Below are 17,131 nucleotides of genomic sequence, written 5' to 3' on the forward strand. Positions count from 1 at the left end.
CTCCCTACCATGCAACCCAGCCAGTTCTTCCACCTCCTCTGATTCCATATTTCCTCCCAACTTGGGGCCATCTCCAAATGTAACTATCTTACACTGGGTTTACAAATCCAGGGCATTAACATATAGGAGGGACAGAGGTCCTGTGCAGATCACTGAGGCATTCCATTAAATACTTTTCCCTCCCGCATTTTGACCTATGGGCCAAAGGACTTTGTCTATCCAAACCCCTCCAATGCTTTGGGACGTCCTCCCGACATAAAAGGCGCTATACAAATATAATTTATTGTCGTCGTTGTAAATTGTCCTGCAAACCAGAAGCATTATCAGCAAATTAAAAATGATATTCTTTCTTTTTCTCTCTCTCCCTCTCAAAACATTGCTGGTGACTTGATGGTGATGTGCTGCCATTTTCCTCCTGTGCCTATTTTCTGGTGGTCGATCTGACATCTCGGTCTAAGGAAAGTCCCTAAGGTACGTATTACAAATGTTCATTGTGTGGACTGTGTTCAGTCCAGCTTGAAAAAACTTTCAGACCTGTTTAAACCAATTTTGTCTTTATATATATATGTTTTATATATATATACATATGTTATACATATACGTTATATATATACGTTATATATATATATATTATATATGTATGTGTCATATATGTGTTATATATATATATATATGTTATATATATGTGTGTGTTATATATATGTTTTGTATATATGTGTTATATATATAAAATCTCATGTGTATTGCTGGAGGCAATTACACCAGTTGTCTATGGAGAAATAGAGGTGCTTAATTCTTAATTATTAATATTTAATTGCACAGTGGAGGCCACCTTTCTAAAATGGTTCAGATGCAGGTATTTTGGTTATGGGAATATTGTCAATTAAATTTTGGTAGAATTTGGTGCTTTAATTTGTTTTACTTATGGCTGGGATTGAATTCATCAATTGAAAATAACCCCAAATTTCTTTCTTGATTCAACATTCGGGACTAGTGAACGTCAACATTTGATATTGCAACAAAAGGAATACAGTATATGTTCTAATACTGGCGGATTATTACTTGGAGCTATTTGCATACATAACCCAGAGTTTTGGCTATGCAGATGTCTACTGTATTCATTTAACAAAATGCTTAACGATCAATGGAAAGACTGACTGTAAAAGTCCTCCTTGAATCAGTATTCCATCTGAAGGTAAAGTGTTGCCCTTTGAGAAGTCAGATTAAATCTGAAGTACCCTTATGGAGTCCAAACGTATTATTGTCCAGTCTTCCCCCTTTTGAAGTGGCACTGTACAAACCTCATTCTTTGACTATTGCAAGACCTGTTTGTGTTGTCAGAGATTAGAATCAAACTTCAAAGTGGCCTAATTTGGGTTATGTGACACACCACTTCAATTTGGCTCAGGCTAGATAATAACAATAATCCTTGCATTATTTTTAGATGCCTGATCTTCAAGTTGATCTGACTTGTTCTATTGTTGTTTGGTCTAACACATCCCTCTGCGGATGCATGCTATCGATTTGCATATCCTGCACCTTTCCCAGCCATCATATTGTGAAGGATTGGAGGGTGGATCTACTGCAGCATAAACAAATCCAAGCAAACTAGCTAGAGTAGCATGGCTAGCAAGGTCTTCTACCAGTCCCTTGAGTTGATGAACTTGGGTGTGGTGGGATGAAGCAGAGGAAAAATTATTAAGTTTTAACAGTGCATCACCTTTAGAACATGGCTTTACCTATTGTGACATGTGCCAAATCGAATGCACAGAGGTTGGCTGGAGTGAAATCCTCTGCTACGAACTAGTTGAAGCAGAGTCCATTAATTATTTTAAATAGATTTGTTGAAAAGAAAACAAAATTAAGGGTTATGAGGAGCAAACAGGAGAGTGGACTTACATTAGGTGGCTCATGTGGAGAGAAATATACTCTCAAGACTTTATGGACCGAAATGTCCTGTTTCTGTGCTGTAATATTGTATGAATGTTGGTTCAATTCTATTAAATCACCTGACTGTTCAATTACTGTTGGGTAATGGCACACAGGGCTTCTTTCCACTTGTATACTAGCAAGTATTCAGCCTGCACAGGAAGCTAAGCCTTCACCTCCTGGGAATCTTTAGCTAACGGTCAGGGCTCAGTCTAGCCACAGAAACCAAGTTTACATTTTGCTGGGCTGCTCCTGAATGAGTTGGCAGCCCAGCTGCCTTCTCCTGATCTTGCAACTCGTTTACATTTTTATAACCCTGCAGAGGGAGGAATTCCAGACCGTATGATTTGCCACATTTTGACCTGAAGCTACTGTTGTCAGTATGCATTTATTCCCCTTGACCAGATCTCTAGTGGTTTCTGAATGCACTTCCTTGTTCACATCTCCCTCCTGTCACAAGCTGACCCAGTGCGAGCCACAGTCTCCTGCTGTGCTTTCTTTACATTAAATGTTGATAGTGACAGTGGTCTCAAACCATGATCGGAAGGAAGTCTTTTTCAGGCAGGGTGGAGGGGAGGGGGGATTTCACAGACATTTCATTGTTTGGCTACCAGATGCTTTAGAAATGAATTGGCTTTGATGGTGTATTTAAAATGAAGAACCATTTTAAATTTTAACCAAAATTAAGTAATGCATTATTAGTTAGACAAGGCTTTTAGAACAAGGATTTCAAAAATCGCTCGCCTGTATTTTTTTCTGATTGGTTAATTGCAACTTCCTGCCTGAATTGTTTCTATGCCTACAGGTTTTTTGCCCCTATAGTTTGTCTTTTCTCCATCCTTCATCTCTTGTCTCCTAAGGAGACCCTTTCCCAGGATTCTGCCAGCGCTCTACCTGTTGTAGAGGTGTTACCCTTCAACTTGTTTTATATAGTTGGAATAATATATATTTCCCAGCTAAATTTGGAGGAGTTACTTTGGTGGGGACCTGTAATCCTAGATATGTGTCTTACCATTCTATATGCTCCTGCAGATCAGTACACTTGCCATTTATTGACCTATTCATAATGAGACCAATTTAAAGGGGTTTCACTGTAGCACAAGTAACAAGCTTTTGTATGGACCATACCTGGCTGGAAGTGTAGTGTGAGGTGCTCAAGAGAGCAAGGTAACCTGGAAGCCTGTTGTACAAAATCTGCATTGTGCATCCCTTTGCACTGCACTTAAAACAAATTGCACTTTTACTTTTGCACCCTTCACATGGGATGAGCACCTCACAGTATTTCACAATCGACTTGCACATAACACTTATCGGTTTATATCAGTTTATGTTGTGAACTTGAGAGGTTCCATAGACCTGACTTGTCAAACCCAGTGTGTTTTCTTTCTGATTTTGTTAACAGGTATTTGCTTTTGACTATTGCTTCTGGTCCATGGATGAAGCCAACAAAGCAAAATATGCAGGTGAGTCTCTCCTCTTAATTTAAAGAGCCTAAAGCATCAGATTAGGCCAGTGACATTTGTTTAAAAACATTTTGGCAAGAGTGTCAAAAGCGTAATCTGATGAAAATGTTTTGGAGGGATTGTCAACTTCTGTTTTCTTTCATACTTGATCCACGGAATCTTTCTCTGTAAATATTAGACATCTGCCCTCAGGACTGTCCAGAGTTGTAAATTTAATTGTTCCTCAAATTGCAGACTATTATAGTTATACTCCCGACGTAATCCATCACCTTTTACCTGGCACTTGTTTTGTGTGGAATCAACATTTAGATCATTTTGCAATTTGGTTTGGGAAAACAATTCTGAAATCTTGCTTCATTATGTTCTATAAATAATTGAACTCAACATTGACAAAGTTGCTCATCACATCAAGAAGATGCACCTTTTAGACACACAGACATATTCTTCTAAATTTGACAGATGCAATGAACCTTTCTTCAGCCATTGCCAAAGCTCACATAATGCAAAACTATCAGTCAATAGAGATAAGTTGTGCTGTGTGATGGTTCATTTTTTTGTGTAGTATTGTTACTTGGGGCTTAAAGTACAGAGGAGATGTTTGTCTTGTTCTGATTGAAAGTAAAGGTTGCAGTTTCTATTTATGGTGTATCCCAATCCCTCCTCTCCACCAATGGTCATTTGTGGAAGTATCAGTGATTCTGACCTAATCCTTAATCTTTCAGTAATGCTGCCATCCCCTGTTAACATCCAGTGGCCATTGGTTGGTATCCACTATGACAGGTTGTGCTAGCAAACAAAATAACTCCCATGAACTCTGACTTTGGTGCCTGGGAGTGATAGCAAGTCAGAGTCTGCCCCCAAAAATTAAGAATAATGAATCTGAACTGCTTGAGCTTCAATCATGCCTTTCAAAATTATTTTTTTCCGAGGGGGAGTGGGGGGAAGGGAGGTGATGATGACTTCCATGGCTGGACATGTACACACAGGTGAATGGGACAATTGCTTCTACCTTTCGTACAATGGGGTCTAAAATGCAATATTTGCATCAAGTATTCTGAAGTCATGGCTTTTGTCAATGTGCACCACACTGACCTGCACGACTCTGTGCCTAGTGCCTAAAAGTACATCATATCAAAGTGGAGTTCCCAAGTGAGGCACGTTCTGTGACTTCTTATTGTCCATATAGTGTTTTTAATACAACAGGCTTAATCATTCCACAATCAAGTATAGTGCACTAAATCTGAGTGTTAATCTCGCATTAAGACGCCACACAGCCAGTGTGATATTTTAAGTGATGTTTTAAGAACCTTAAGTTCCAGTCATAGTTAAGGTCGCTCTGAGCAGCATTGCCCCTTGTGTGGAAGAGAATCGACCCTTTTGTGCCAAGAGCTGGTCATTGTTCACTGGGAGCTAAGTTGAAATACCACTATCTAATTCCACATAGGAAAACATTGCTTTCATTCTGTCCATCTGGGCTCGGTGGATGAGAGCCAAAGTCCCAGAAGTGAAAGTATAATTATTTTTAACCCCTCCCAACAATTCCATCCATGCTTGATATCATCTGCTTTGTTGCTTTTTCATGTCCTCTGGCGCAAGTCGGCTTTTGTGTTACTATTTTCTGGTGTAACTGTTTTCATGTGTGCAACAAAACCTCAACTGAAGAAGAATGGATTACTTCAGAACACTAATGGATCCAGATGTGTGGCTGCAGGTTTTCTGTTCATGGAAATTGATGTTACATGTTACTCGTTCCTACAGTAAGCCTTGTGAAGGAGCGAGAACAATCTGTTATAATTTAGCTTCCTTCTTGGGCTTGCAACACAGTATTCATAGTATTCACAACACAGTATTCACAGTCAACAGGATCCACACTTCATGCGATTCTGTCACTGGTTTTGAGGAGCAGATCAGGTTAGTTACTCTTTCCCTCTCTGATGGAGGAGGAGGATGAGATTAATCTTGAGTCTGGTCACTGTCTCCTAAATCAGGAACAACATTGAGATATCTAAACGGTGTTAAGCGTTGGTGCAATTCCAGGTTCTAGCACTCTGTAGAAGCACAAAAGTATGTCAGGGTGCTCCACTTCATTGCATCCTCTGAACACTAGTTTCATAAATAGCTCTTTATCATTGGCAGGCGCACCTTCGGCCTCTCTGCCCCACCCTCTGGAACTGCATCCCACACTCCCTACGCCTCACACCCCCTTGCCTCCTTCAAAACCTGTCTGAAGATCCTCCTCCTTGACCATGCCCTCGGTCACCCTCTTACCCGTACCCTTCCCTGCCCTCCACCCCTCCTGATCCCAACCACCAGCTCGGGATCCCTGACTGTCCAGCACCTTGGGACGCTATACTCATGCTATGAGTGAGTTTTCATTGGATATGGTTGCTCCTGTGCTTCTGAGCTGAAGATATATTTTGGGTATTATGCATGTGTTTAAGTGTTTCTATTGCTGGTCCAGTTTGAAGTCTGATAGCACACGGACGCTAGGAATTCATGACGCTTAATAAAAGCTGCGGGTTAAATTCTAGTGGAAAGATCTGAGGCATTAGTGAGGCACATGTTGACTGGCAAAGAGCTTGAAGTACCATCGTGGGCAGCAATTGCTTTCTCTAATGCAGATCAAATAGCATTAAATGATGTGAATTCATGCACGTAAAAGCAGCCTTTGAAACAGGCTTGGTTTCTGGAAGAGCTTAATGCCAGAATAAGTCTTCAAGCTCTGAAAGCAAATCTTAAACTGCAATTCGGGTTCAAAATATCAATCATGAATATTGTGGTATCCTATTTATATAAATAAATGGTATCCTATTTATACAAATAATTTTGTTGTTGTTTAATGTTAATATGATGTTATATGATGGAACTGATGTCTAGGCTCCTAAAGTAACCATGATGCTTCTGATCCATAAAGATCAGCGTTATCTAGGCAATTCTTGAGCAGAGCATCTTGTGGACCCATGGGAGTGTTTCTCTGAAGCACTTGGAAGTGAATCAGTGCAGTATTAATCCTGAAGAGTGCTGGCAGCTGCATGGCAATACAATGTGCCCCATTATAACATGTTTCATAAAAGCACTGATTTAGTTGTCATTTGGGCGTGGACTCTATTCACGTGCCCTCGCAGCCAGCATCCTTGCTTCTCACTGTTGACCAGCTCTTGTGCGATAGTAGATGACGTCCGGGGCAATAGATCAGCACAATGTTACTTCCTGCTTTGTACATGCGCAGTGCACAGTAAGTGATGGCGTTGATTTGATGACCCTGAAGTTGGCCTTTTTTTTAGTGTAGGTACATTTTGGCACATGAGAAGTGAGCCAGAGAGCTGTTTTCATATGCAATGAAATAGGTTATCATGGCCTCATTTGTAGATTCCAACCGCCGTGATATAACAACACCCCACTGCATATTTGTTGACCAGCCTTAGGTCTTTCTGCCCATGAGGTTCAAGCTGAAACAACAGTAATAAAGTGATGCAAACATAAGCTATATCTCTACTAACTAACTAAATAGTTAGAAATATCTTAAATAAAAAGTAAGTTCTCTGCTCACCCTATAATCCTTTCTTCCTCTTCTTATTTCCCTAAATGTAATTATTTTATTATTTTTCTAATTTGATCTCTTTTGCCATTTCAATTTTTTAATTTTTCAAAGTGAGAGCAACTTACAAGACAACTCATTCCACATGGTCAGCAGACTGATTCCTCACCCTCCCACCCTCACATAAAATTAATACATGGTGACAACAGCATTGTGCATGCATACACCAGAGTGTGTGTTAGGTACTACTGGAGTCTAATCAGCTAAAACTGCATAGCTTGCCATTGATATTGTTGTCTGGCAAGCTTTCCCACTGCTTGTCCAGCTAGGACCACCCTGCCCGTTAGGGTCTTGGCTTACAGGGTTAATAGAAGCTCAGTGGGAGGATTCTCTGCCCCCAGTGCTGCCCTTCAGAGTCCTGCCATTGAGCCAGACTGGCTGTGCTGTCATCAGCAGTGCCCTGGAATACTACGGAGCTGCCTGGCTCAGGAACCGGACTACCAAGACCGCCACCGGTGGCTGGCTCAATTCCGACATTTTGTTGCTAAACATGTCACCTTGGAGCCAGTTCAGAAAATGGAATATGTGAAAAAATAGGCAAATTAGAAATATGGGCAGAGGTGGCAGAAAAGTTTTATATTTCCATCTACGGCATACCAAAGCTTAGTTTCTTAGCCTCAAAATGTCCAAGATGATTCCTTTTTAAAAAAAAAGAAAAACAGGTAGCTCATAGGCACTGAAATACCTGCTGATGATGGTCCATTAAGAACTAAGCGCTCAGGATAAAACTGGGCCACTGTTATGATCACACAAGCAGCCCCAAGTTGTTTTATGCTTTGGTTTGATCTGTTGAGGGCCCAGACCACACTGTTGTCCTGAAGATGTTGAAAATTATATAAGTAAGTTAGTGAACTGAAAATTAAACCACATGTTGACCATTTGTTTCAACTCCTGAATATCTGGAGTCCATTTAAACTGCTGAATCCAAATGTGCCGGCTTCGATTGTTGCTCAATATAAGAGGAGAAAACACAGGAACAAAAAGACCTCAGGGGCCAGTTTCACTTTGCAGGTGTTCATCTGAATGATTTTAAACCTGCCGCTGTTATATCAAAGTAGTTGCACCTTGAGGCAAGGATTACGATGATTCGCATTATTCCTCACCTCTTTCAGATTTAGTCTTCAAATAGTCGCTTCATTTTTCTTTCAGATTTCAGGTATGGATGAGCTCAGCTTATGCCTCTGGCTGTGTTACTGAATGTAGGAGTGTTGTTGCTGTTTTGTATCCATTTTAATGCCAGATTTATACAGCTGGAGAAACATAATTTTTCTCCACCAGTGAACAATTCTGAGCGGGAAGCACCATTTGTATTTCCTGCTGCAAAATTGTGCCTGAGGGCAGCTTCTCTTCTGAAGGAAGTAATTCATGCTGGAGTACCATTCCACATGTGCCAGCAAACCTCTGGTACTTAGTCTAAATGTAAACCCAGATAGCATTATAACAACAAAAACAACATGCATTTATACAGTGCCCTTTATGTGGAATAGCGTCTCGGAGCACTTACATGACCGTACAGCGTGGAAACAAGCCATTCAGCCCACCGAGAGTGTGCTGGTGTTTGTATTCCACGTGAGCCTCCACCTCTCTCCTATACTCCAAAATTCCCTTCCCAGCGCCTTGGGACATCCTCCTGACATGAAAGGCTATATAAGTGCAATTTGCTTTTGCTGTTGTTTTTCCTCAGGAAGTAGAATTTCCTCTTGAATATATATTAAGCGTTCATCTTGACAGACAGCTTCTGGGATTGAGTTCCACATTCTCACTATTCTGTGCAACGTGAAACTCTGCATGCTCATCGCCCCCATCCCTGCCAGGCTCCACTGTCTCCCATTGGATCTACTTCAATATAGACATCCTCACCTACAAATCCCTCCATGTTCTTGCACCTGCCTCTGTAATCTTCCCTGCCTCACCTTCTGTTTTCCCCCTTCCACTCAGCACACTTGCACATTCCACGCCTCAGCGTTGTTGGTTGAGTCTTCAGTCACTGTCTCCCCTCCATCTGCTCCCCGCCCCCCACTTTCTATCTTCAGAAACCACCTAAACACCCAACTCATCTACACTCACCTCCTTCATTCGGGATTTAAGCCAAAATATATTTGGAGTATCGACCAAAATGTCCAAACAAAAGGCCGTTGAAACACTTATAAAGAATTTATGATCGATTTTCCTTCTATTGAGAGATTGGTAAAGACATTCCTTCATCAAGATTCTTTTGTGTGTCAGTTTTTTATGGGTTAGATGCCTCTTTATTTTTCTACAAGCAGGGTCACAGTGATTAATTCAAGATATCATTCAATTTGTCTAAACTAAAACATGTGAAGTTTACGTTTTTGCTTTTAAGGATTGTCTGCTATTAGGGTTTGGTTTTGTTGTGCTGCTTGTCTAACGGTACCACAGTTTGCTCCATTGGCTTTAATCCAGGCATTCCAGCATGAGCAACATTCTCTTTGCCCTTTTTTTGTACTGTATAACTCATTAAACTTACAAGAAGAGACTGCTTCACAGAGACAGAATTAAGTAAAATTGCTTTTACAATGGGATGGACTTCAGAACTAGTTTCACAAATTATTCCTCTTGAAACTTGTGTGAGACTTTGAACAATGTCACAGCTTTAATGATTTTTAAAACCTGCAGTGGTTACAGATTGCGCCCACCAAGTAATATGTTTTGTCTTACCAGAAAGAGAGGGATAGAGGGAGAGAGAGAGGGGTCATCTAGAAAACTAGGCAGCAAGATGACAATGTGAATTCTTGTCTCCTATCCTCAAATTAGTGAGCCGCAGAAATAATCTCAACACAGTAATGAATTCTTCATGTCAGGAGGTTAACCATACAGTGTCTGCTGTTTAGTATCTTGTGATGGGGGGGAGAAGGATCAAAGGAGAGAGCCAAGGCATTTCAAGATGATGAATTCTGTCTTGTTTCTGTGGTCCCTGGATCCTGAGCATGCATGTTTTTTGTTGTGCGATTTGTCTAGTTATTGCTCTATAATATAAGATCCAAACTATGAAATAATAGCAGTGCCTTTGTCTAACGATCGTTTGATTATTTTAATCTGCCAGGTTTGTGGCTTGACTTGGCTGTTTCAATTCATTGCCATTGCTTTCTCCTAAGTAACAAATGCTCGGACATGTTTTAATGAAACCCATGTGACTGATCTTTCTTAATTGTAAACGTTTGTGGTTATAATTAATGTCCATTGACATCTTTGTCTCCCTGCTGAACTGACCACAAATCTTATACTATTGTTTTTAAGCCCTCATTTACTGCTGGAGTTGTTTAAAAGCTGCGAGATGGATACAGGTGTATATACAGGCTGAGAGCCAGATTTTAAAATGAGGAGCAATAGCATCACAAAAAGTTGATTTACAACTTGGATAACTGACCACAAATTAGTCCGCTAGGGGTATGATGGGCTGAATACTGTAGCTTTGGAAAAAGAGTAGGTTAAAGAAAGAAAAAGGTAAAAATAGATCAGGTCATGAAATTTTAAAAACATTTCCATTACAGCATATCTGATACTATAGCTCTATTACTGTATTCTGTTATATTCCCTAACCATTGACCTGCTATGATATGTGTTCTTGACTGTGAATGTAGTCTTAGGTTGAAATAATAGTTTGAAGTAAGTTTTCTAAGAATAAGGGTGATCTCACTTTACAATTGGGTTTTAACGTACTGTTGTTTTGTTACGCACAAAGCAGTAGTTTTAGCACGATTTGTTTACAATGCCGTTTTTTATTTTTCGCGTTTGTTTATAAAGTGGCTCCGCTAACTCCTGAATGTTTCCATTGAATGAGGTGCATAAGGAGCTGCTCAGAGCCACAGCCTTCCATGATGTGTGATATTTGGAACATCTATAGGAACTCGATGAGTAAAGTTTGATTAAACGAAATTGGGGCAAAACATTCTGTGAAAGGATGACTTTATCCTCTGTAGTCTGAGTGATTAAATTCTATTCCCATTATAAGTGTGCACTGCCAAAGTCTGTAAATACTGACTGGTGAAGAGTGTGACATGTTCATTACCAAGGTTAGTCATTTTACTAATTGGTAAGAATAGCACCCCTTGTGCTCAGTGCAACGCTAAGTAAATCTACTTTAGTTTCTTCTCTCGTTCACTGGATACCTTTTACAAGTGGTGCTTTTAATTAGAATCTATAGTTGATTTTTGGCATTTTAATATGTTTTTTTGGAGTACAGGACAGCGTTTATTTCAGAAATTCAGAGTGAAGCTAGTAATAAAATCTCTTGAATCTCTTGCTACACAGCTCCCAATGGATTGATTATTGCCTGGAAGATTTTAGTGACTTAATACATTGTCTCATAATGCTACTTTTATGTTACTGTAGTTATTTTCTAAGATATTAAAATTGATATACATTACCTGTCAAAAAGTAGAAATGATTTTATACAATTGCTTGTGAACATTCTGTCCTAAATGTTTCACATGACAACCAATTCACAGGAATTGAGTGTAGGTAGGTGAAACCTGGCTTTGGATTGTTTCTCTTAAATTGAGAGGCTTTTTAAGTTCAATTTGTCTGGACGATTTTTCCGCTGGGGTTGTAAGTACAAAAATGTAATACAGTACAAAGAAGGCTTGTATTGTGGGAGATTTCGGCAGTGCCTGTGTCTAAATCAAATTGGATAAACACAATCTATATTAGTAAACAACATCAATGTCTGAAATCACAGAGCTGGCAATTTTGGCAAGATCAAAAATTAGTGTTGGGGTGAGTAATCCCTCCACAAATCCCATCACTGAACAAAGCCCTCATCCTAGCTCCTATCCCGTTGTTTTTTCTTAGCTACTTTGTGTGTTTTCTAAAAGAAAACTCCAACCAAATGGATAGATCTAAATTGAGAGATTGCCATAGTAAGTTAACTGCTGTTTACCTGGCTAAGGTTTGCTTCTTTCCTCTCACATTCGTCCATTGCTGGGCAAAAACCTTAACATAATTTGTGCTACCGTGTCAACTAGTCCAATTCCAGCCATCATCAGTTCATCTACCAATCCAGCGGAAAGAGTAGCTGTAGCAACTGGGAAATGGCAACGGACTGTTTCACAACTAAATGTAGATTTTTTTNGACACACTATCATTTGCAAACCAGATGACACTGTAATTGAAAAGCGCTCCAATTTTAGAAACGTCAATGTAAATGAAAGATTACATTTACAAAACCCTCGGTGGCTAGGACATGTGCCCTTGGAATAATTTAGAGTGACATTTTTTAGGCAATTTAGTAGTAATTGGAATCCGTTGTATTGTTTGAGGAAAAAATGGACCCGTGTGCCTTGGAGTGTAATTGCATTAAGTACTTGATAAAGATGGATGTGTTGCAGAGATCCAGTGTGCACATGTACATGGGGGAGGTTTGGCTTCCCCAAGAGAAGTCTGTCAATCATTTCTGGGGCCATCTTTTATGATGAGTGATGTGGATTTGCAGGAACAACAGAGATTCCCAAGGGATGCAGCTCAAGTACGTCAAATTATAGTGTGTGTGTGTGTGTGATTTCAAGCAACTTTCTATTCTGCAAATGAGGATGTTGTCTTTGCCCTGGTCTAGTTATGTTTGTGTCTTGTTTTGTTTGGAATTTCCTGCATTCTGTGTTCTTTGAAAACCACCCTCAGAGCAGGTCAGAGGTTAAGTAAAGTGTCTGCTTTCCAAAGCACTCACTGGCCCCTTAAAACCTCCCTGGGCTGTGATGATTCATTGTGGGCCTGGCAATAAAACGCCTATTTCTCTTCTGTACATATGCTGGCCTGTGAGGCACTTTTCCATTGTCATGTGCCAATGATCGTGAAATAAGCAAATGGTTTGGAAAGTGTTTAACTCCTCATTGGCATTTCAGAAACTCAGCTCTGTGGGAAACAGTGAGTGAGTCAACAATGATCTCTGTGGACTTATCAGCAGGTCAGAGTATAAGTCCAGTCTTGATGGGAATTTCCTGATCTTCTAACGTATAGTTTATTAGGCAAATACAATGAACAAAGAGATAGTGGTTTGTGCTTATGTATATGCCCCATGGCTTGTTAGGAAGAATGTCATTTGTTAATACTTGTGTAAGGCAGAGGCTGTCCTGTCTATTTGTAAACCCCACTTTGATTTAAATGTGGCATTTTCGAATAGGTGAAACACCTGGGTTCAGTACATCGTACACAGCTGGTGCTTAACTTTGATAAGAAGGTTTCCACAGATTGGAAAACATGATCAATGGATTTGAACTGAGAACAAATCATGGCTTCCTTTGAAATTTTGATTTGTTTTCCATATTCGCCATGTTTAAGATACCACTCACTTAGAACTAGATCTTCCTAAAAATATGGATCTGAAGGTTTAATTTGCTTATAATAAATGCAGTGCATTGAAGAATGGATAAAGCAACAACAATTATTTTATTCCTTTCTTTCCTCTTTTCACCCCCCAGCCTTTTCATTTTCTCCAAATTCTGCATAGTTCATGAGTACAACATTCAGTGACTTCATAGGGGAAGTGAATAGTGAGCATTTTTTAACTATTATTCCCTAGTACTATTTTATGTATTTATCTGATAGGCTGTGTTGTATATATTAGCGAAGATAGTCTGTATTGCATCTTTCAATATTTCTGCATTTGTTCAGTTTAATTTTAGAGCCGGAAAATTAAGTGATCTTAAGATTTGATCATAACCTGTATTCTATGCAGTATCTAATTTTGCCTCTCAAAGTATTTAGTCTATGCCAGGTTAGCCTCCCTTGCGTCAGGGTCTGGTTTGTGTTCACTTACTATGGCTGGATCCCTTTCCAGTTTGGGAATTTTGGTCTATTTGTATAATAGCCACAAGAGTGCTGTGTTGAGACACATTAAAAATAAATGGTGCCTCTGTATTCTGTCATTGCAATGTTTCCAACACAATCATGTTTGTTGAGGAGAGCACTGATGTGGAAGCACTGTGAGCTGACGCATTGGTTTTCTGACTGGAAATGAAGGGTTTCAGTGCTAGACTACTGTTTACTTTTTCCACTGTCAGTGTGGGATTAAGGTACAGTCTGACAAGGTACAGAGTAAAGTTTCCTCCACTCTGCTGAAACTCTGGCAACCCATGGAAAAGTGCTTCCTCCTGCCCACCAGTGAATTTACCACTTCCCACAGCAGCCACCACAAGGTCGTCTTGGGAATGAGGTCAGCAACTGAGTGTTGAGTGCTAATTTTGTACAAACAACCACCAGTTGATCCACCCATTCCTTAAGCACCATTGCAGAAGGTAAAGGCATTCACCCCTCCAGTCTGGCATGGACTAAAACCATGTGGTTAAAGGTATTAATGTACTTTGAAAGCCATCAGAGCCCAGTAAGGCTGCCTCCCTAATGTGGGTTAGCATAACTTCTTGGGACCCAAGTGAACATTGTAGAGTAGGTTTTGGTTTGGTTCTGTGGGTGACCTTTGTGGTAGATTGTATTTTGGCCTCAGTATGTTATACTTAAGGACCCAATGACTCAAGTTTTAGATTCGTGCTGAGCTGCAACTGATGAAGATTGCCCCAGAATAACATTGGGCTGCACGTATCTGGTTGTCTAACTGTGATTGAATACTCTCTGATGGGTTTGCGGATTTGTGATCCACTGTTGCAGCAGAGGAGAGGAAGTTTTGCTCTATATCTTGTCAAGCTTCAGCTTAATCCCAAATTTACACTGGCCGATGAGAATTGGCAAGCTCACTTGGGTCAGAAAATAAATACATCAGTTCACATGCCAGTAATTTCAGATCTCAACCAGGGACTAAAGCCAAAATAGTCCAGAACAGAACTATTTTGATTTTAATGCAAAATTGAAATTGTAGTTTGTGAAATGCTCCATTTCTTCAGTGAATTTACTTGAAATCTGAAATGTGAGGTTAAGTCGATGCTAAATGTGTTTTTCTTTCTTTTGGTTTAGGTCAAGAAATTGTTTTCAAGTGCCTTGGTGAAGGCATACTTGAGAATGCATTTCAAGGTTATAATGCATGTATCTTTGCCTACGGGCAGACAGGTAAGCGGTGTCACATATTACTGCTGCAATTTCTGAGAGGCGGCTGATTCGATAAATTGCAACAATCTCTCTGGTGGAATCTATCCCACTAAAACCGCATAGCTTGCTATTGATATCACTGTCTGGCAAGCTTTCCTGCTCCTCGTACAACTAGGACCACCCTACCCATTAGCACAAACAATGGGAATAATCTCTACTCCCAGTGACTGGTCTGCCCCTCCCAAGTTCTGCCAATGAGCCAGGCTGGCTGTGCTGTCATCAGCAGTGCACTGGAGAACTGCAGACCCACCTGGATCAGGATCTGGTTTATCGAGACCACCGCGGAGGGTTGGTTCGATTACAAGATTTATAATAACATGCCAATAACATCATCTTGGAGCACTTCAAGGTCCTCACCTTCACCAACAAATCCCTTCACATCTTGGCATCACCCTATCTCTGTGAACTTCTGCCCCACTTTTCTGCTTGCTCCCTCCACTAGGCAAACTCGAGCCTGCTGCATGTCCCCTACCCTCACTGTCTTGGCCAAGCCTTCATCAACCATGACTCCACTCTTTGGAACCCCCTCCCTTTACCACTCCATCTTGCCCCCTCTCAATCCCCCAGACAAAACTGGCCATTCACTTCATGGCTGTTTGTGTGGCACTATTGGGTGCAAATTGGCTACTGCATTCGCCTGCAAAATACAGATTAACTGAACTTTACAGTAAATCCTGTGAAGAGCTTTGAGACGTTCTCCCGTGGTGAAAGATGCTATATCAAATGTAAGGATTTTTTTATCCTACATGATGAGTGCCTCATAAATGCAAGTTATTTTCCTTGTGTTATTATAAGTACTATATCAAATGCAAGGATTATTATTATTAATCTCATTCTGTAAACATACTTTGAGCCGATGTTTTTGCATGATAGGTGCTGTACAAACATGCATTGTGGTACTTCCGCGAAATATTTCAGTCCTTTTTCTTCTGCTCGTTCGCAGGCTCAGGAAAATCTTTCTCAATGATGGGCAACGTCGAGCAGCCGGGCCTTATTCCCCGTCTATGTGGTGCTTTGTTCGAAAGAGTCTCGAAAGAAGAGTGTGAATCTCACACATTTAAAGTGGAAGTATCGTACATGGAGATCTACAACGAAAAAGTCCGGGACCTCCTTGATCCAAAAGGGTGAGTACATGAAACAGGGGACGCATCAGAGTGAGGGGTAACATCAGAGTGTGGAAGGGTGGACTGGTCAGCGTCAGTGATAGGGGGGTGCTGGGTCAGAGTGGAGTGTGGGGACGGGTGCAGACTGCTTCAGAGGAGACATTAGATCAGACTTCAATTGTGTTTTGTGTGGATATGAGTGAAAGTAAGAGAGTGAGATAACTTGACGGCCCAGCTGGGTGGGCTTGCTAAACCGTGTTACCACAATAGAGTTAGGTTTAACACTGCTCGCCTCAGACCTCTAAATTAAAAAGACACTCTGTCAAAAGCACTGTGAAAACGTTTCCTTTACACACTGAGGTGCCTACAGAACCTTTTCTCTGCGCTCCCTCTTGCCCTTTTGACTATAAGGTTAGGTGAACAATGTTTGGAGAAGGTCACTCACGGTGCTTTCCCAGGGAAGCAAGCATATTCGGTTGTTAATGAGCTTCTTTTTCATATGTATTTATTATTTTCCTATGTAAATATTATTTCATATTTATATGGCGTGTGACTTTTTGTCATTTTTGGAGTATAATGTGCCCTTTCATGAGGGTAAGGGGTGACATTCTGTTGGAGTCACAACATTTGCAAAACAAAATATAAGATTGTGGTGATATTATAAAAAAATAACACACATATGGTTTGAGTGGGGGCAGCCAGAAAGCAGTCACACAGTCCAGGCAATCAGCAGGGAACCTTCAGTCATTGAAAGTTCAAACAGCGTCCATTTACTGTAGTGTGTTGCACAGAACGACTGGGACTCTCTCATACCAAGCCCACCACTATTGTTTGTTTTATTGAGAGAGAACTTGATTTAATTTGCCAGGTTGGCAGCGCAGTTTGTAAAAAGAACAATCAAATTGCTAACAGAGGGAATGAAAATGTCTGGCCCTTTTAATGAGATTCAATCATTTTAAAAGGGAAATGAGGTTTGTTTTGTTTTT

At 40.4% G+C, this 17,131-nt stretch overlaps 1 protein-coding gene across 4 annotated transcripts in view; it reads left to right on the plus strand.

Annotated features, from left to right (window-relative positions):
* kif13a (kinesin family member 13A) overlaps window positions 1-17,131 on the plus strand; it is a 154,967-nt gene that overhangs the window by 50,652 nt on the left and 87,184 nt on the right. For all 4 annotated transcript variants that reach the window (XM_042332228.1, XM_042332230.1, XM_042332229.1 and 1 more), the window contains exons 3-6: window positions 459-471; window positions 3,332-3,392; window positions 14,911-15,003; window positions 15,986-16,166. In XM_042332228.1, the coding sequence (XP_042188162.1) occupies window positions 459-471; window positions 3,332-3,392; window positions 14,911-15,003; window positions 15,986-16,166 (348 nt within the window). The remainder of the gene's footprint in view (window positions 1-458; window positions 472-3,331; window positions 3,393-14,910; window positions 15,004-15,985; window positions 16,167-17,131) is intronic.

Source organism: Callorhinchus milii, unplaced genomic scaffold (genome assembly GCF_018977255.1).
Source record: "Callorhinchus milii isolate IMCB2004 unplaced genomic scaffold, IMCB_Cmil_1.0 Scaffold2, whole genome shotgun sequence".
NCBI lineage: Eukaryota > Metazoa > Chordata > Chondrichthyes > Chimaeriformes > Callorhinchidae > Callorhinchus > Callorhinchus milii.